The sequence below is a fragment of the Dufourea novaeangliae genome, unplaced genomic scaffold, assembly GCF_001272555.1.
Source record: "Dufourea novaeangliae isolate 0120121106 unplaced genomic scaffold, ASM127255v1 scaffold124, whole genome shotgun sequence".
In the NCBI taxonomy this organism is placed as follows: Eukaryota; Metazoa; Arthropoda; class Insecta; order Hymenoptera; family Halictidae; genus Dufourea; species Dufourea novaeangliae.
Genome location: NW_015374010.1, coordinates 1711192 through 1731912, shown reverse-complemented (window position 1 = coordinate 1731912; position 20721 = coordinate 1711192). Strand labels below are relative to the sequence as shown.

At 36.2% G+C, this 20721-nt stretch overlaps 1 protein-coding gene across 3 annotated transcripts in view; it reads left to right on the top strand.

The window, feature by feature from the left end:
• LOC107188487 (putative fatty acyl-CoA reductase CG5065) overlaps positions 1–20721 on the top strand; it is a 37275-nt gene that overhangs the window by 11579 nt on the left and 4975 nt on the right. For 2 of the 3 annotated variants that reach the window (XM_015576780.1, XM_015576778.1), the window contains one exon: positions 19310–20075. In XM_015576780.1, coding sequence (XP_015432266.1) covers positions 19863–20075 — 213 coding nt within the window. In that variant the 5' untranslated portion in view covers positions 19310–19862. Of the gene's footprint in view, positions 1–16622; positions 16644–19309; positions 20076–20721 lie in introns of those variants that run through there. The other variant, XM_015576781.1, reaches the window with a different exon arrangement.

The following is a 20721-nucleotide window of genomic DNA, read 5'->3' as shown; positions in this document are numbered from 1 at the left end:
GGAATGTCTTTTTTTTCGAACGATCTACAGAAGTTAGTACCATCGGTCGTAAATTCACTCGGCCATAAATAGCACATAAACGTTACCAGAATGCGCAGACTGTTGACTAAAAAAGTTTTTATTTCTTCCTCGTGCCGCAAAAAGATTATAAATTTCAATTTACACATTAAAAGCATTAGTGTGCTTATGATCTACACGAGTGCTTTTAGGTATCGCTCTATTAACCGGGCGTAATTTCGTCTTTACATTATCCTCTTTATTTGTTCCTAAACGAATTTCTTTTAACATCTGGAGGTTTCTTTTCTAACTGGTCTATATCGTCAAGCGATAAATTTTTTTTACTAATAACAAAATATTATATTTTATCTTTCGAAGTATATAATCCCCCATGGCATCGAGATACTTGACACATTGTGCGATGCAAAGACTTTTTCCAAAGTCTACTATTGGAATGTTGTTCAGAGCATTCGATTTATTCTTCTGAATATCTTAGACTCTCTTTTTTTTTTTTTTACCAAGAAAGGGGTTTTGCAGATTAGCCACCAATTTTATTCGCTGAATCTGACCCCTTCTGATCTCATGCTGAGCTCAAAGCTGAGAAAGCATAGTTTTTAAGACGTCGAGGGCTTTAAATAACATTCCAACTACGGACAAACAGTTTTTGGGCTTTGTATCACAGATTTGTCGTGTGTATTTATTAATGTCACGGGGACCACTTTGAAAAATAAAAGATATACGATTTATTCTCTGAGATGTCTCTGTTCTTTTTTTTGTTCTGTTTTGTTGCTGCAGTCTGGCAACTTTGTTGTGCGTCCATGTGTACATTAGAAGTTGGACAGTTTGATGATAAAGAGCTTTATACCAGGCACTTATAAACTTTCGATTTTTATGCACATAAATCAATATAATCTTAGAATGTCGTTTCACTGCATACATCTGTAATGACAACGCATTGTAAAATCATTGCACTTTGTGTAGAAAGTACACCGATCAGTTCCAAATAACATTTTGCATAATTCCTATTGATTAATAAATGTTCGTACAAGAAACGTATTTTCGGAAGCTTTTAGAATAGATATTGCACAACAAGAAATCAGATACTCGCGTAGGTAGTTAAATTAACAGGAAAAATGTTTAAAATCGACATAAATAGACTAGCAATAAATATTCGTACAGTTCTCACTTCCGTACAGTTTACCAGAGTGTTTATAACGTAAACATCATATGACCGCTTCCTAACGATAATAATTATCGTTAATGTTGTTGTTGTTTATGTCAATTATTAACATTTATATAAGTGTGTTTGAAAACATTATCGACATCAGTGATGTTTCACCCATTTGCATCATATGAAAAAAATGAAGAATATGGCCATTAGTTTATGAAATATGTAATGTTCAGTGCCGAAGAGCCTTCGAACACACATCGAGGATTTGCTGCATACGCTTCCCTGATAGTGACCAATAAAATCGCGCGTACATACAAATTTAAATGCTTTGAATTCGGTTATATTGATAATTTTATGCTATCTTTTATGGGATGTTGAATTATACGCTAATGATACAAATGGGTTAAACATTTAACATTATCCAAAGTTATCGTTCAGGAATGTGACGAAAACGAGCATAAACTACAATGGAAGAAAGAAAAGTTATTCCATCGAGAATAAACAAGTGTCCATATACATATTTTTCGGGCAATAATGTACGCATTATAGGTACAATTCGAACGAAAAGAAGCTTATCCCCGGACACACTGAAACCATCACGAGGCGTTAACAATCAACGGTGTGCAGTCGATCGATATTAATCGAATTGTTCGCCTCGTTTCCACCCCGTGAACAAAATTCACGATTCAATCCGATTAATCATCCCCCTTTATTCGACGTTTCAATAGAGCCTGGCCGATTTACGTGCTGCGGTATACAGGGACTGACGTAAGAACACACCCGTGTGCGTACACCGTCTTCTTCGTGGTCGCGATTTAACGATTTTGCAAGTACAATCCCCACCCCGTGACTAGTAATCGGTATAACCCGCGAAGTGTTTCATCACTTTCACGTTTTCATTTGGTGCCGACGTCCGTCTGTATAAATAATTCAAGCACGTTGACGAGCAGCGAAAAGAAAAAAGTCGATTGAAAATTAATCGTCGTCGGAACACAGGAACGTGTGCAATTAATAAATTCCCACGGGTAACGCATTGTTTTCGGCGAATTTCGATTAATTTACGGATCGTTTATTCCCGATTGAAACGGCTTGTTAATACCAGACACGGCTTTGTCGAGCCTTTCTCGACCTTACAAATTAATTTCCCCTCCGTTCTCCTTTGAGCTTTTCCTGTATATACCAGGGGAAACGTAGATTCACGTTTGAGGAAAATTATTTCGGTGTGTTGTTATTGTAGGCGGTCATTGATCAAAGTGGGTACGTGATAGTCCGCGTGTAAGACCGTGTATACGCTTGAAAATCAAAGGTTTTGTTTTTTCATTTGAAAAATCGATGATTCGACTAGCCTTTGATTTTAGTTCGAGGCAAACATTGGTCTTTAATTCCAGTTTTTCTGAAACTAGATCCGGAGAATTTTATTATTTACATACCGATGCGTCTTTGGTCTTTTTATAATAATGTCAGGAATGTAGTATTCTGTTTCATTGGTGGAAGTGTGTGTAATTCGTACACGATTTGTTTACCATATGTTGTAATCAAGAAAATGAGTAAAGAATTTACACAAATCACTCGCAGTTAAATTAAGAAGAACAGGATTCAGATATAACCTACATAACCCTAAAGAGTTAACTCGCGAAACCCGCTTCAAATCATACAACACTTAAAACAATCAAAAAATTATCATATAAATGAAAGCCCTACTGGACCTTATTTCGAAGTTGCAGCAGTTTGTGTTGTACTCCACTAATCTACAACTAGAACCTAGTAACCGTCTGATACACTAATGATTAAAGACCTGATACTTGTACACAATACTGGATAACCCGTTGAAATTATCGAGAAATTGAGAAAGTACACAAGACGTGACGACCGTTGGAATTCAGGCCAAAGATGGCCACTTTAAACGCACCTATAAAGGTAGGCAGCTGCATATATCGGTGTATCACAAAAACGACTCAATATCTTAGTGACAGCTTCAAATAGGGGCACACCCCCGCGAGAAAAGTGTAACAAGTTCATAATTTTCAATTTCCATTTCATTTCATCGTTTGATGATCTAGATAAAGTTTCACCAGTTGAAGTCGAATACTTCAAGCGATATGGCACCTGGTATCACTTAGTTTCATTCTATGAAATGCTACTTAATGAATCAGTTATGTATTCCTTCTTTGAAAAAAGAAAATTACTGGTTTTCAACTTGTGACATTTTTCTTCTGGGGATTCAACTACTAAACAAGACAAAATGACTCTTACAACGATGATTACAATATTATAACAATACATTGTCTCGTATCATGTGCAACTTCTATTACGATTTGGAAGTGCAGAAATTAGTTAATTTATAAATTTGTAAATTTTCAAAAGTTTCTCAGGTTTATCGACCGATTGAAACAGATATGCGTTTATCGTCGGTAGTTGTAGTGTTAATACCAATTATTAATACGATGCTTTATTGACTAGAGTCAGGTACGAACCACCTTAATTAACCCTCATCCGTCCCTTGTGTCAACTTGACACATTTTTTTCTTATAAGAAATGACGTTATTCCGACACACGATTCTCTAATTCTTTCGAGTCGTGTATATTTCTATCGATGATCTTTATTGTCTGTCTCTGGTCCATTGTTGAATGGGTCCCACGTGTTCTGTGGGCTAAGCCTGTATCGTAAGTAGAGCTGCTCTCTCGATCGAGACAAGCTCGGCCGGTTGCTTGCGTGTTAATAGTTATTTGCTCGGCCGGTCGACGTACGGAGATCGCGCGTTAAAAGTGTGTCACGAGGACGTCGACTTCCGAATTGTAATGCGAGAATGATCGGCAGGAAGAGCGCGCCTTTGATATGATTCGAACGAGACGCGCCATATGGAATTCCAATGGATTCCCTCGCGGTGCTGTACTGTTACGCGCAAATAGATGGATCCCCTAACTGTTTTTTATTTTTGCGAACGGAGGATCGATGTTTGTTCCTGTGAACAGAGTTTGGCAGAATTTTATTCGAATAATACCTACACTGTGAAAAGCAGCAGTATCTAAGGTTTAAGCTTTAAACAGTTAATGAGATTAAATAATTGTTCGATAAATGCCGATTCATTCATAAAGAAGTATTATTTTATTATAAACATTGAAATTTCCACGTTTAAACAATTAAAAATGACGAAATACTTTTTTTTTTATCTTTTATTCGTTATTCGAAACTTTTTGTCTAGATAATAAGTTTGCCCATCCCTACCTGTGGAGATAAATAAGACGATAATAAAGATCCCCTTTTGGTTATATGATGAGAGTGTTTTGTTTTTCACTATTTGTCTTATATAACACACTTTGAACCTAATCAGTTTTTATTCCATCGAAAAAAATGTCTAAAAAGTGATACAGTTTGGGGGCCATCAATGAGAAACGACGTTTGTACCAGGCTCGAAGTAATCAGAGAATTACCATGAATGTATGCAGCATTTGTGGATCTTAGATTGCTCCAGGTACTTAGAACACTCATGGTATTTTATGTCTGGTAGGTTGCGGTAACAGATATCTATACTTTGGATGATTAGGTTGAGCAATATAGGATCTGGTGATTTTCTTTTTTAGACGAAACGAAACGAACATTTATTAATGTCGCGAAACTGGTTTTAGAAATGGAATTCAGAATGTAGAAAGAGCAGCTATTAAGGTAATTTATCGTCGGATAGAAAGAAGGGATCTCATTTCACTCTAGAAAAAAAGTCTGATTTTGCAGGTGTCATTTAGAAAGTGGAATAACCAAAGTGGACTAATGTATTTTTGCCAAGAGCCATAGCTTTTGCCCCGTTCGAAAGCGAAGGTATTCATATAACGTTAACTTTTACTTTTCATTGACAAGCTAGTGTATTTAACTTGCATAATTATTATAATATAAATATATTGGAAGCTAGTGTATTTAACATTTGGAACCACAGGATTTTACAATAAAAAAATGCCTAGTTGTGCAGACATCTTTTTGTATAAAATGTGTAAAAATATTATTTTATTTCAATTATATTTTATTTTTAGCAATTTCACGATTTAAAGGTGGTATGAATAACGCCCCTCCACGCGATTTGGGTGTAAAAAAAAGGTAGAACATTTTTCATACTACGGGGCTTGAAAGGGTTAAACTTTGCATTATCTATATAATTATAATCTAAATTATTATAGAATAGTGTGGCGTAAATTTTAAACGTTTAAATATCTCTGTTGGAAACAATGTTCTTCCTCAGTTATTGGTATATGCAGCGTGTTCAAAATCCCCCAAAAAACAGCTTAATTCTGATTAGAGAAGAAATTGTCTCGAGTCGGAACAACTTTCGGGTTTTTACGAATTTCGTTGTTAATTATATGAACTTCTGTTTAATCTCCTTTTCTATGAACAGCCCGGCAACGAGTGGAGTTCGCTCGAATGTCGGTGGGTTCAGGTAATTATTACGCTCGAAACGAATCGGGAGCACATCATCGACAACGTTACCCGCCGACCGAGTAACGAAGCACAAATTTCCCTTCAGAGTCAATTTCCTTCTTTGGCCGATCGCTTTGCCCCGAGCCTAATTAAATCACGATCTATAACTGTTCCGTGAACTCGACGACAAAATCACCCCGATGCACCATTGCGGCCTCGATGTCGTGTTCCTGGTCATGCAAACTTTAATTATTTCGATGAAACGTCGGAATCGCTGAAAGCCAACAGCCTCATCGTATGGCAAAAACAATTTGAAATTTTTTATATAAAATTTTGGGTATAAAAACAACGTGAAAGAAATTTTTATTTGTTCACCGGTGTAATAATTCGAGTAACGAGAGACACAAGACGCAGTTGTCTAATTGACATAAACGTCGATTTAGCGTTTCGATTACTGAAATCTACAGGTTATTTCGAATATTAAAGTAAATTGATATGTTGCCGGGGCAGGGTTCGATTCCGAAGCAAACAGAGTACAGTTCAAGTATTTACATGAAAGGTGTAATATAATGTCAGAATATTAAATATTGAAATAAGTACTATATATTGAAAGTCGTATAAATTGTGCATTTTAAATATTGTAATACACTATTCAATTTAAATGTTGACTTTTAACCTGCTGCTGCTTTAATTATTGGAGTACGCAGAAATGTTATTGAAATATTGACGTCTGGATAATATAAACCTAAGACTGCAAAAAAGTCCTACAGTTCGTAACAGTTAGACAAATTCTACAGTTCTGATAGCGAGGATACAGCCTACAATTATAATATTGAAATAAACCGTCAAATGTTGACTCCTCAATTTTTCTTTCACTGTCGCCTAGTGGAGAATTTTTTATAGCTCTAGTCGTTTGAGTACTTTCGATTGACAGTAACTGCTACCCCATTTTTGAAACGATAACGAGATATAACATTTCAGTTGGTTATTATAGGTCTTACAGGGTTAGTCGTTGTCGGATTCGTTATCTTTGAGACGTGTGGTCTGTAATTATAGGTTCATAACAAACTAACACTGTAGAATTAAGGAAGCTAAAGGAAAAATACAAGGAATGTCACAGAATAGCTTTAATCAAGAAAATCATTTCTTAATACATACTTTAATCCACCACTGTTTTCAACCAGTATATTCTAACGTTATCTTATATGGACAGTTTCTACTTTGTAACCCTTTGATTCGACGGTTCTATAGTCCCGGTTTGCCACCAAGAAAATACATTCTACAGCCATAAAATCACTAAAAATGGATTTTCCCGATTTTTCTCTTTACCTTCCAATTTTAACCCTTTAACACCCAGACACTTAAATCGTTAATTCCGATATTAAAGCAACCTATTTAAACAAGATTTTTAATGTATTTTTAACTCTTTAATGTCTAATATACCAACAAGTAGCCCGCTATTTTTCGTGAAACCCTATAATTCCTTTCGAAATAGTTCAAAAACCTATCCTGTATTAACAATATTCGCTATGTCTTCCCATCCATCTCCTCCATGTTGACCAGACAGAAGATTGGAAAGATAATTATATATATAATTAGATATACTCAATCTAAACTATATCATGACTATAACAAATTACTGATTAATACACCTATTGAAAGGAATTTCGAAAAAAATTCGCCAGAAATTCTCAGCTCAACGAGTCCAATCGAGCATTTAAATCGTCGATTCCAATCTTCAAGGAAACTTGGAGTATTCCGAATATTCGTGCTATCGAAGCAGCTCGAATCAATAATTCCGTATATCGAGAATTCCGTATATTCGGAATAGAGGGTGGGGGGCCCCTTATGAGAGAGGAAAAAAAACGAAAATTGATTCACTTTCCTGGGGGAGAAGCTCGGCGAATGAAGACGCGTTTAATGCTCACCCCGACAATCTCGCCATCCCCCCACCAAAGGGGGCGAAAATATGTTTCTTGGCGGTTCGCCAAGCGGACACTTGAAGACCGATAGCTACGTAACACCCGGTTTGTATTGATCCTCGAGATGATAGCGAAATGGGAAGCAGAGAAAACAGGGAATTTCTTTCGGATTCTAATGAACGACAAACTGTTCGTACACATATCCGACGATTGCCAAAAGGAACGATCGTTTCGTGTCCCGAAAAAAAAAAAAAGAAAAGTTCGCCTGACATCGTTATCGTAATAATTCGGCGCACAATAGAGTTCCGTGCGGAGACCTGCAGCCATTGAACGCCTTCCATATTGCAGTCTCGAAGTAATCAGATTATTGGATTGAGTCATGAATTACCCTCCGTTTTACAATTGGGCTCGTCTAATACAATTGAAGGCTAACTCTTGGTCACTAAATCTATTTCATCATTATGAAATTTAAAAAATTAATCGACGAAATTTTTATTGTGTTTTGTTGAATTTTTATAACAATCACTTTTCCGTGCGATACCATCGAAATTAACCCTCGAATGGTAAGATGGGTTTTAACTTCGGGGACGAATTTAGTAAGACTAGAAAGAATATTTTTCTTATTATTCAGCTGTATTTAGTTAAAATATATTTATGAATATTAACGACAATCAATTCCAAACGTCCTATGATTTTCATTATGTCTGCAGTCTCCAGAATTACTTTATCACCGATAATTCCCCAGAAACAAAAAGAATTCATGTACGTATCGCAATTGTACATTTACTCTAAAAGTTAAACATTAATATCACGAAACTAGTATTTCACTTTGATTCAACAAACATGAATAATATTTCTGTTTGTCGAATCCATTTTGATACCGTCACTACGAGCCTGATTCGATGTTACAAGGCAAGTGGTTAAGTAATTGTTCTCGAACTCGCAAAGTTAATTACGAGCGCCCAATTTACCGTGTGCGTCCTACGGATTGTGCAAGTAAAACGCTCTCTCATCAAACGCCGTCCAGGCGTTTACATACACGCGTTCAAATAAACTTTCACTGTTGCAACCTAAATTTTCACCGTCGTATAATCGCCATAATCACCGGTGCAACCGGCGGTTTACGTCCGCGTATTCTTTCCGATTACACCGTCACGTCGCGACGGCCGTGTGCAATCTTGAGCTGCTGCGTTCGGCACTATTAAATTACATTCTTACGTTATCTAACCACGCGCAACGTGTTATCAAACGTTAAAAAGGATCCATACACCGGCAACAGAGGGACCGTTTAAATTGCCAAATAGGTTAATTACAGATTTTGCCCCTTTGTTCGCGGAATCGTGTTAAAAAATTCAGTGTCGTTATTTCACTTAATAACTTCTTTTTAATTATATATAAAGACGAGTAAATTCAGTTGATTAAAATAAGCAAATGACTAAATATTGATCTCTTGTCAATTCTTAGAAATGTTCATTTACTTGATATTTTTTCATTCACTGGTAAAATCTGTGTTTTTTCTACTTTAATTAAATTAATCGCATGTTTGGCATTTTCAAATTGATATCTATAGGTTATAGAAAGGTGTAGATATTAAACAATCCAATTTTCATGTGCGAAATATTGAGTAGTATAATTTTAATTTAAAATTCAACATTAATAGTTCCAAAATCTCTTAACTGTTCATTCATTGGTGCGTTTACCCTATAATAGGTTCATTTTATTAGCAAATAACATTCATAGGAGTTTTCTATATAAATATTGTTTACATAAAATTCGTACTAAAGTATTTCGTATTTAAATTAAGAAAACATAGATTATTTGGTTTAAAAAAATATTATTTATATCAATAAAATCGACAAAAACAGGATCGAGAAGGAACATTTGCCCCTTTGACAGTCTTCCCTTCGCGAACATAGTTTGCACACACGATAATTCGCCGAAAGTTATTAAAATCGAATGCTCGTATTACTTTCAATTTATTCGTAATGCACGTTAGTGGAGTCAATTTAAATTATACGACCCTGATCCCACGAAATTTGAATCGCGAAATAAACGTTGCAATTATAACATTAATATTAGAATTTACTACCAATTGTACACGTGAACCAACCATAAACGATACGTCGATGATACGATTAATGCAATTCAGAAGTACAATCTACACAAACAACGCGTTTTGCAGCATTAAAAATCATGGACGGAATTTATGTTAATTCGATTAATCCTTTGAGTGATATCTACGCGCAACAGAAACTGATAACACTGACATGGACCGTGGCGCGCGCATGTGCGTCAAAGAGAATATCGGATAATGTCTATTTAAATAACAATCAGACAATTTGGATGATACATAATTGTACGTAACAAAAGATCAAAGCAGAGACATCTAATTGTGCTGATAATTCACAAAAATTCGAAACAATAAGTGGAAATTTATTTTTAATATCAAAAGTGAACAATTTCTACTTTCTAACCCTTTGTAATTCGACAGTTCTGTAGTCCCCAATTACCACCAACAAATACTGATGACAAGAACTGAAAAGATAGATACACATCATATTATATTGTTAAATTTATCTCCGTTTATTCGGACACCTTTTCACCCCCTGGAGATGGAATTTCAAAATATCATTTAAACGTAGAAATTTAAAGTAGAAATCAGTGGAACATCACATCTGGATTAAGAGATCTTATGAAATGCACAGAAACACATTTCAGTCCTTTTCACCCCCTGTAAATAAAATTTCAAAACGTCCCGAAATTACTTTCCAGGCATTTGAATAACTAGCATTTTAAAGTAAAAAGCAGTGAGATCTCTCATCGGGACAAAAAGATAGGAAAGCTTTCCAGGAAATACATTTTATCCCACTTTTCACCCCTTTAGGGGTTGAATTCCGAAAAATCCTCAGTGGATGCCTACGTCCTAAGAGGAAGCTATCCCTAAAATTTCACGTTCGTGCGTCCAGCGGTTTAGGTTCTACATTGACATGTCAGTCAGGACTTTTCCTTTTACATATACATAAAAATTGGCACACGTAATAAAACAGACTGTCAGCGAAATGAACCTGTCGCAGTTATAACAGTAAAACGAAACCCAGCAGATCTGCGTGCGTGAATTCGCAAAAACATATCCGTCGTATAATTCTATATGGAACGGTTGATCGTGTGTCTCGTATGGGAAAAATTGAGAAAGGAGCAAGGAAAAAAAAAAAGAAAGATGGCGGCCGTGGCGCGGAAAGGGGGTTGCGTTAAATACGGTGGTCAGCAATGACCGACAGAGAAAATCAACGCGGTTCAATGTAAGGTACGAGACGGTAGAAGGGAAAACGGAAAGGAAAAAGATCTCTCTGTCAGTCAGTCGGTCGCGGTCGTTGTTCGTCGTCGCATAACGGGTTTTCATGTAACGGGGTCGGTCGTCGCGTTCCTCTCTTTCTTCCTTGTTCCTTCGTCCGTGGAGGCCGAGGAACGGGGCGGGTTCTCGTGACCGTTTCGAGGCCGGGACGCTGACCTAGAATCCCGGTCGGAGCCGCCGCGGCTTCTCTCTACGCTCCTAGCGTTTCCGAAGTTGCACTTGTCCCGTCCCGGTGTACAGGGTGTCGCGGAAAGAATGTGAAAATTTCCGATAGGCTATTCAGGAAGGTGTGACAGGTGTCGCGGATAGAATGTGGAAATTTCCGATAGGCTATTTGGGAAGGTGTGACAGGTGTCGCGGAAATAATGTGAAAATTTGCTAAACTGGACTATTTAGAATGAGGATAATACAAACGAAAATTTGAACGAAGTTGGACTTGTGAAACGTATACATAGTGTCATAAGAATATAAGGAAATCGTGTATCGTATGCATGAAAATTCGAACGAAATTGCATGTGTCAAACGTATACACGGTATGATAAAAAAAATGTATAAATTCGTTGACAGGCTGTTTTAGGAAGGTGTGACAGGTGTCGCGGAATAAAATGTGAAATTTTTTGACTTAGACTATTTACGAAGTCGTTTTGAGTAAATCGTGTTGTATGAACGAAAATTCGAACGAAGTTGCACGTGTCAAACGTATACGCGGTGTCACAAAAAAAAAATGTAAAAATTTGTTGTCAGGATATTTAGAAAGTCATTTTGAGTAAATCGTGTATTATGAACGAAAATTCGAATGAAATTGTACGAGTCGTAGGTACGTTTAATCGTGTCATACGAACGAACTTTCGAAGGGGGAGATGCACTTGGCGATATATAGGGTGTCGCAAAAAAAAAAAAACGCACAAATCTTTGGCAGGTTGTTTCGGTAGTCGTTTTGAGGAAATCGTGTGCATATATATTCTAATTCGTTCTTTCTCTCATACATCGAGTTCTTTCCGTTACATTACAAGAGCATAACGTTCGTTTTGTTGAATATTTACACGTTGCTGTATTCTCACGGGGTTCACGGTAAGAAGTTGCAAGAAACCGTCGCGTGGCGAAATTCTCTCAAAAATATCAGCTTCTTTCCTCCCGTCTCTATCCGACTCCATTGTTCTCTCGTGAGGGTAGAACGAACTTTTCTTTCGAGTCGCTCGTTAAATACCGTTAATAATGCAATTACCTCGAGGGGGAGGGCTAAATGGCGAGTGAAAAGCAAGTGAGCAATTAGCTTCAGAGATTTCAAGGAATTGGGAAACGCTATTTCGAAGGAAGGAAAGAGAGAGTGTGAGAGAGAGAGAGAGAGAGTATAGGCTGCTCGTTCTCTTTATACGTATCGTTTATCGGACATTGAGAGGAGTCGTCCCCCGTGTGGCCTTGCTCGGAAGCAATTTCTTTGATCATGATAATTTTAATCCGGCTATGAACCGAATCGCTGCCGAACGAGATTAGACACCCATAATGACCTCCCTTTTTCGTAACAAGGACGGATACCTTTAGTCTTATTACGGGTTTCGCGAGTATTTAACAGATTATAGTGTATCCGATCTTTCGAGTATTGAAGCGTATCAGAATCAGTGGTTCTGTTTCGATGACTCGATGAATCCACCAATATTTCGAATTGTAAGATACTTTCAATGGCTTAAGTGTTCCGAATAATTCTGAGGTGCTTTGATTGCTCGTATGTTTTGAATGGTGCAATCCTACGTCACCCCGAATTACTTTCATTATGAAACATTCTGAATTCTTGAAGACTTTATATTTGTAGAATGCTTGGAAAAATTTTGAGTATTTTGATTACTTTTTTTAATTCTTTGAGTATTTCTGAATACTGTGCGCATATTTGAATACTTTGAATATTTGTAAATGCTTTTGGGCGTTTTGAACACTTTGAATATCTTTGAGTACTTTGAGTATTTTCGAATGCGTTGAGTATTTTTGCTTGCTTCGAGTGTGTTTAAATACATCGAGCACTCGGATTTTTCATAACGCTAAAATGTTTCGAGCACTGGTGAGTTCAAATTTTATATGAAATTGTTAATATTTCAAATGAAAATGTTTTAATTTCATTTTCAGTCCGTGTAATGATCTATCGATAGCTGAATAACCGTGTGGCTGTTACTTAGGTAATTACTGTCGTGTAACGTTTTCCTTGGGCACCGTTCGCGGGGAGCTACAGAATGTGTCGATGTTGCGAAAATGTATCATAGTAAGGAGAACAGTTGGACTGTTTAGTGAATTGCTTTGCCTTGAGTGCGACGAAGTAAAAGTTGCTGGCAAAAGTGTGACTGCCAAGATTATTTCAGTCTTCGACTGGGTGAACTGTTAACTATTCGTGGGAAACGATTTGTATCTACTAAACATATCACGAAGACGTGCCAAAAAGGTATATACTTCGAGTGTTAGTGGCACTCTTAAAGTGTTAAAGTAAAACAAACCTCTTTGGGTTGTGTGAAACTCCAGAAAATGAAAGAGTCAATATTGAAGGTTCAGAAGACAAATTTGGGTTCTGCGAGCGTTTTTTGTTCACGGATATATTGGGCGTACCGACCAATGAATGAACCACCTTGTTTTCTTAACTTCAATATTTCTTTCTCAGGAAATCGAAAGCTTATTTCATTTCAGTAATATCTGTTCGCATTCTCCAATAATCTCCATTATTTTGAAAAAAGAGAACGATCTCAAACCACCTTACTAATTTCATTTAAGTAAATAGTGAACTACTTATTGATGCACCTAAGTAATTGGTTCATTAACCTTAGATTACGAATGTGTCGTAAAAATTACGATCTCAAAATACAAAATTCGTAGATAGCTATATATCGTACAGACAATCTTAACGTTTGTCCTGGCTGTGTTCCTTAATTATTTGAATTATTGTTTAAACTGTAGTTCTTCCACAATATAATTGTTGCCAAAAAGTCAATCAAAATATTATTTCTCCAAGTTACAGTGTTCTCTTCGAGTAGTAAATTTTACGAAAGTTTCGTCATAACGTACTTCACAGTGAAGTATCGTAACCTAGATAAATAATGGTAATAATAAATAATAAAAATAAATAAATAAGGTAAATAATAGATTACTTAGCACCTAAATAATTTGTCACCAGACGCGCGTTTCAGAGCCGATAAATTTTCCAGATTTCTGATTCCCCGTTTCCCAAAATCGACGCGCAATCGACACATCCCCGGCACCACGCCTCGAATTTACCGAAGTTACATCACCACGCTTCTCGTAGTCACCAGGTAAATTTGATAACACGTTCGCTCAGCACACGATCCCACAGTTAATTACACCAGGTGGTTCTCGAAGTATGCGATAAGGTAAAGCTCACGCGCGCAGAAATTATCGTTCCTCGAATCTTCAATTCCTGGCTCGTGTCTCTCAACAGAGGTGTGAGAAAAAAGGAAAGAAACAAAAAAGAATTGAAAAAACACAGGGGAACGAGTCAAGGGAATCAAACAGATAGGAAATAAACGGCCACGATTGATCGTACACACCACGAGAGACACGTTTCGTTCCGTATGCCGAAAATGTGTACGAGTATGCTAATTTTTTTTTCGCGCAACTAAAAAAAAAAAAAAAAAAAAATGCCTGATATAGTACCCGTGACGCAATTTATCGAGTATTTTTAAGCAAAAAAGTGGCCCACGTTATGTAAACAGGTGAACGTTTCCTATGCGTAAGAGTTTGAATATCCTACAAATAAATAGGTATATACATGTAATCGTTTCGATCATTGAGAAGGTTACATTCCCGACTGAAGGAATGCGATCGTTTCTTATTCATTACTGCTGATGAATATCTGAACGCTCGGTGAGTTTGTAATAACTTATTTTCAATATTTAAATTTATTACTGATCAGTAAACTGCAGATTTTATGCATTTATAGCTTATAGAAGTCTGTACAATATGATAAAGGACAAAACTGTTATCAGATCCAACGAGTTTTCTATTCTATTCTGAACCTAATATACATAAGAGAAGAAAGAATTTACTACATTTTCTCTTGTCTTTATGAATTATTTTAGAAAGTATCATTTTGCATTAAAATCCGCAGTCTACTGATAAGAGTACAGAGGGGTAAAGTGTTCACCAAAGCTATACAGTTATATACAGAATAACTTGTTAATAGCGTATTAAGTATTATTCCTTTAACTACTAATAGCAGTTTTTCTGTCAGACCTTCATTATTTCTAAACTAATCCTTTTCCATTTACAGAAGAATCTTTTCCAACCGATCCATTAATTACAAATTGCTTACTCTTCAGTAATATTACGAATTTGTAAATAAATAATAAAAACGATCGAATAACGAAAGGGTTAAATCAATCGATCGATTTTCAACGGTTCGTTTGGACGTAAAATCGTGCGATCGCGACGATTCCCGTGGCTATTCGTCGATCCAACGCAACGGGGACAGTTGAAATATTAATTGTATCGTCGGACGTTAGCCGGTAGACAATTTGTATTCTTCGCGGGACGCTGATCGATGCGAGTTCGATGTTAATGAGCCCCGTTCCTTGTTAGGCGAAGCGGAGGTTGCGTCTGATGAGATCCTCGAAACGAGGCGAGATTGCACTCCTCTGACATTGGTCGCTTCGATTATGCGAATTAGGAGCACTTACGTTAACCGATTATGCCCGAGGAACCTTCGGGGCCGAGGAAAAGCGCGCCGTGGAATACGAAGAAGCGGCGCAATGGCGGAGGAAAGTGTTCTTGCGACAGGCGACTGTGTTTGCTTGCCAATCGACTGCGCTCCTTTTTGGTGGAAAATATTGAGGTACAATAAGGGTATTCGAATTGTCGAACCTTTAGCTGCGACGAAAAGTGGCCAGAATTTAATTATTTAATAACACGGGACAAAAATCGTAACGTCTTCCCTGGGTATTCTTTTCCAAAATGGCGGATATTGGAGAACAAAAAGTACTACAATTAAGGCAACAGATTGATTATTGAGTTTTCAAGTAATATTATATTGGATAGAATTCAGAACATTGCTAATTTAATAATGTAGTGATATAATACAAATTCGTAACATTTTCCCTGGATATTCTTTTCCAAAATGGCGGATATTGGAGAACAAGAACTACTACAATTGAAGCAACAGATAGATTCTTGATTTCTCAAGTAACATTAAATTACACAGAAGTCGATTACACATTGTTCCACCCAATAATGAAAATCGATTAACAATAACCAATCTTTTTTTTTTTTTCTTTCCAATCAAAAATTTATTCTCTAAATACCTTTCTTAACTGGTTATTCGTGAAAAAAATTAATTTAAAAAACACCTTCCAGGCGGAGTCGTTTGACAGATATGTCTCGAGGGAACATGCGTCACGTGTGCTTCCGTTTTTTCCGCACGCGATTGGCGAAACCTACGCGGCACCGTACATTCGGTAATCGACCGTCGCTCCCACTCGCCGTGACATTATATTAAGAAAATTTTCTATCGAATGGAACTACGCAACGCGTCAGATAAGGAAGCCGGCAGATACCGTTCCCTCCGTTCTTTTCCCGCGGAACGTGTCCGCGCGCGGACGAGAAAACCATCCCGTTGCGAAACTATGCAGCGTACTACGTTACTGTATCCACCGATTTCTGAACAAGTGTTTCATCCAGTTTTTAATTTTCTCATTCATTGTTTCGGAACTTGCACGACGGAATGCAATTCGAAGCACAACGCTGCACGTGTCATGAGAATCTACGAAGGTTGCGCGTAACTGTTTAATTCGGGCTGTGAAGTGACAGGTAACAGGAGGTCTCCGCGAAATAACATTTTGCTCATATTTTGTTAACACTTTTCGGTGGAATTTATGCAGTTTTAACGTTTGTGTAACATTCGGGTCAAGTTTGATTTAAAAATATAAAAGGTTAAGCACCAATTCAATACTTTCGTATTAAAATTGGAATATAATTTTATGTGGAGCTAATTATTTTGGCCTTTGTCAATTATACTTCTTGTTAGAGAAATTTGTGAGATAATTGCAATTTTAACCTTTGTGCAACGTTCGGGTCAATTTTGATCGAAATATGAATTTCGATTTCGAATCGAGCCGTCAGTTTGTCAAAATGATTAATTTCATAAAAGTAGAAAAGGTTAAGCACCAATTCAATGCTTTCGTATTAAAATTGGAATACAATTTTACATGGAGCTAATTATTCTGGCCTTTGTCAATTATGCTTCTTGTTAGAGAAATTTGTGAGATAATTGCAATTTTAACCTTTGTGCAACGTTCGGGTCAATTTTGATCGAAATATGAATTTCGATTTCGAATCGAGTCGTATATTTGTCAAAATGATTAATTTCACAAAAATGTGAAAAGTTCAGCATTTGGTACTAAAATTTGAACAAAATTTTCAAAGTGGAGGTAATTATATTGGCCTGTGAACAGTCTAATTATGCTTCTTATTAGAGAAATTTGTGAAATAATTTGTCATCGACATAGAAATAGATTTAGTGTTAAGGAGTAGTAAAATAATTTTTCAGACAGTGCACAAGGGTTTCGAATAATCGTTTTCCTTTAGGTGAATTAAATAAAAATAATTTTGTTTCATCAAGCTATAAATATAAATATTTACAAGCATATTTTCTTCTGTACTGTTATAGTATTTTTTCAAGACTCATCACATCGAAACGTAAAATTTGTGTGTCGCCAGTCCTCAAGGTGTCCGCGTAGAAAAAAGAAAAATTGCATAAACAATTTAACATTCTTTAGTGCTTGATATGAACGTATACCATAACGTATATTGTCACTAGAATTTTTTCCATCAATATATTCAACTCGTTTAGAACCAATCCGTGGAACCAATCATAACCGTCTGTTGACAAGTTTCTCTTCAAACACATTGTCGGAACTTTTTGGTCCATTCATAAATAACACAACTTTGAACGTCGTGAAGTTAAAAATTCATTCTTCCACTGAAGAGATTCTTGCATTCCATGAAGTTTTCGAGGACTAGAAAAATAATTATTGCTGTGCATAGTTGTCATTATCATAGTTTCAACCAGAAATACTGGTTTTTAAAAAGAAGAAATTAGTCGACGACTAATACACCGAGATGATGTTTATGCAAATGTAAATGTTCTCGAGGCTTGTCTTTCAGGACAGGCATAAAGTCGAAATGTATATTTTGTATCGAACATTTTGCGCAGTTGAAAATTTATATGAAGCGTCAGAATTTTCAATGTAAAGGTGATTGATGTCGTTCCGTCATACAATTTAGCGATTTTAGCTGGTCAAGGAGATCCTCGATATCCCCTTTTTTTTTTTTTTTTTTTTTTTTTTTTTTTTTTGGTACACGTGAAAGGTAGTCGATCGTTGTTTTCGATGTTCGTTTTAGAGTTTCAAGGCAGGCCTTCGACCTAATTATTATTTTTATTATTCGCCTCTCTGTTGGGAAATAAGTTCCTGGTTGTCAAAAGACTATACCGTGTATGTTGCCTATTGGATTTAGCTCCTTCTAGGGCTTTCGTACACTTTCGATTTTTAAATACTATTCACCCCTCAAGAAGAGCTTCTTAACCCCTTCCCCGTCTGCATTAAACTAGCAAAATTTTTTCGAAAACCATGTGATATTTTGAAAAAAATGTATCAATCGTTTTCACTTTCATTTAACATTAGAATTACTAGCATTGAATGTCTACTAAATTAAATTGTAGAAATATATATAATCCACAATACAATTTAGCATAATATAGTATAACATAAAATCTACAGGAAATTAAAAATCACTATGAAGTCTACCAGAAACACCATTATAATTTCAGTAATCGTAAAATAAGAAATCTGCAATCCGTTATTTTGAAGGGTTCGGTAGTTGTAGTGTAAAAATTCCATGAAAATTCAGATCACACAAAACACCGAAAACGATGTTACATAATTTAATTGTATAACACACTTTGCTTTAATACATTATTTGAACACGTGGAAGAACAGGTACTCGCCTGATTTAGTCGATAATGCTTCGGTTTCATTTTATTTCACGCGTTTCCGGGTTTGGTTTTGTAATAGCCCATGGCGTCATAAATTAAGTCATGCTTATTATTGGACTCCGGAAGTTTATGCGAATTCACCATTTAAGCGTTAATATCTAAAGATTATAAATGAAAGGGAGTTTTAGTGATCTAGAGATTTTAGTATGTTAATAATAATATTAAAGCTTATTAGAATCTTTATTTCCATACGACTCGTGATCCAGGAAATGCTTACAAATACATAAAGAAATTCACTATTTTAGGCACTACGTAATATATAAAGATTATAAATTTAATAGAATCTTATATCCTGTGTATACTAGTGCTTTTAACGTGTAAATAATAATATTATACATAAATAGTATTGAACCTTATTAAAATCTTGATGTCAATGCATAAACAAATTTACTATTTCAATTTTCGTCCCTTTTGTTTTCAGCTGAGCAAACGCAACGGTCGCAAGGAGTCACGAAATGAATCCAGCAGAAATTAAATCCATTCGTAGCCCGCTTGGAAATACCTGGAACGGCGTGAACGTGTCGCAGTTTTCGTTGCGTCTTTCTAATAGTCTGTCTCCCGATCACTGAGGGAGTTCTCTTCCACTGTACACACACTGTAACGAGAGTCAAAGAAGAAGAAGAAGAAGCTTAAAGGAAAGAATAGAAGAGGGAGAGAGTAGCAAAAGAAAATATACACGTAGCTAAAAAAAAAAAAAAAAGGAGAAGAAAAACAGGGGCAGATCGTATCGAGACCAAAGAAAAAGCCGAAGAGGAGAGTTTACCGAATAAACCCGGAAGTGTGTGGGGGCTATTCTCTGATCTCGAAGAAAAAACGGAAAAGCTTCCGAAAATAGAAAGAAAGAGAGGCTGTCTCTTGGTAGCGGCGCGCTAAAGCTTCCCGTAGGCCCCACCAGTTTGAAAGGGAAAAGAAGTAAAGTAATTAAGGATTCCTTTCGTTCCGACAAAAAAAAAAAAAAATAAAAGAACGTCAAAATGAGCACAATGAGCGGCACCCAATCCACGTCCGTGAAGGACTTCTACAGGGACAGGTCTATCTTCATCACCGGCGGGACTGGTTTCATGGGCAAGGTGCTCGTCGAGAAGTTACTCAGATCTTGTCCTGGTATTAAGAACATTTATTTGCTGATGAGACCCAAGAGGGGTCAGGACGTACAGCAGAGGTTGCGGGAATTGTTGAATGGACCGGTAAGATCACATATTTTTTTTTTTTTTTTAATAATACCCCTTGAATTGAAATAATTGATACGGTGTGTTAACCCTTTTCGTACCTTAGAACCGATATATCGGATTCGTGGGATTTCCAAAAAATACCTTGAGCCCATATATTGGCTTCACATTTTTAATATTCAGTAATTCTATAATTACCGATACGAATATCTAAAAATTAAAATGGGACAGAATTTAGAATTTTGTAGTAGAGTCTCTATGTTAGTAATAATACACAGGTACTATTAACACTAATCATACCAAGACTGAATATATACCTATTTCTACCATAGCGGGTCAAATGACCCGACTTTATGTTTCATGCTTGAATGTATGAAATATGGATGTTAGGAAGGAAATAAAAATATAAATTAAATTTATTATAATTAAACAAAATAGTATGTTGAGCATTTCTATTACAAAAGCAAAAAATAAAAATTTTTAATTCATAGTTCAACGCATTTTTTACATATAAGTGTTTCCATTGTACATTTTCCGCAAACATATTTTTTACATTTAGAGCAAATTTTGTTGGTTTTATTTTCTTTACAGTATCCTATTTGACATCTCATACGTTTATAAGCATCTGTAGTAGACTTAGGCAACGATCCTTTCGTATTTGTTT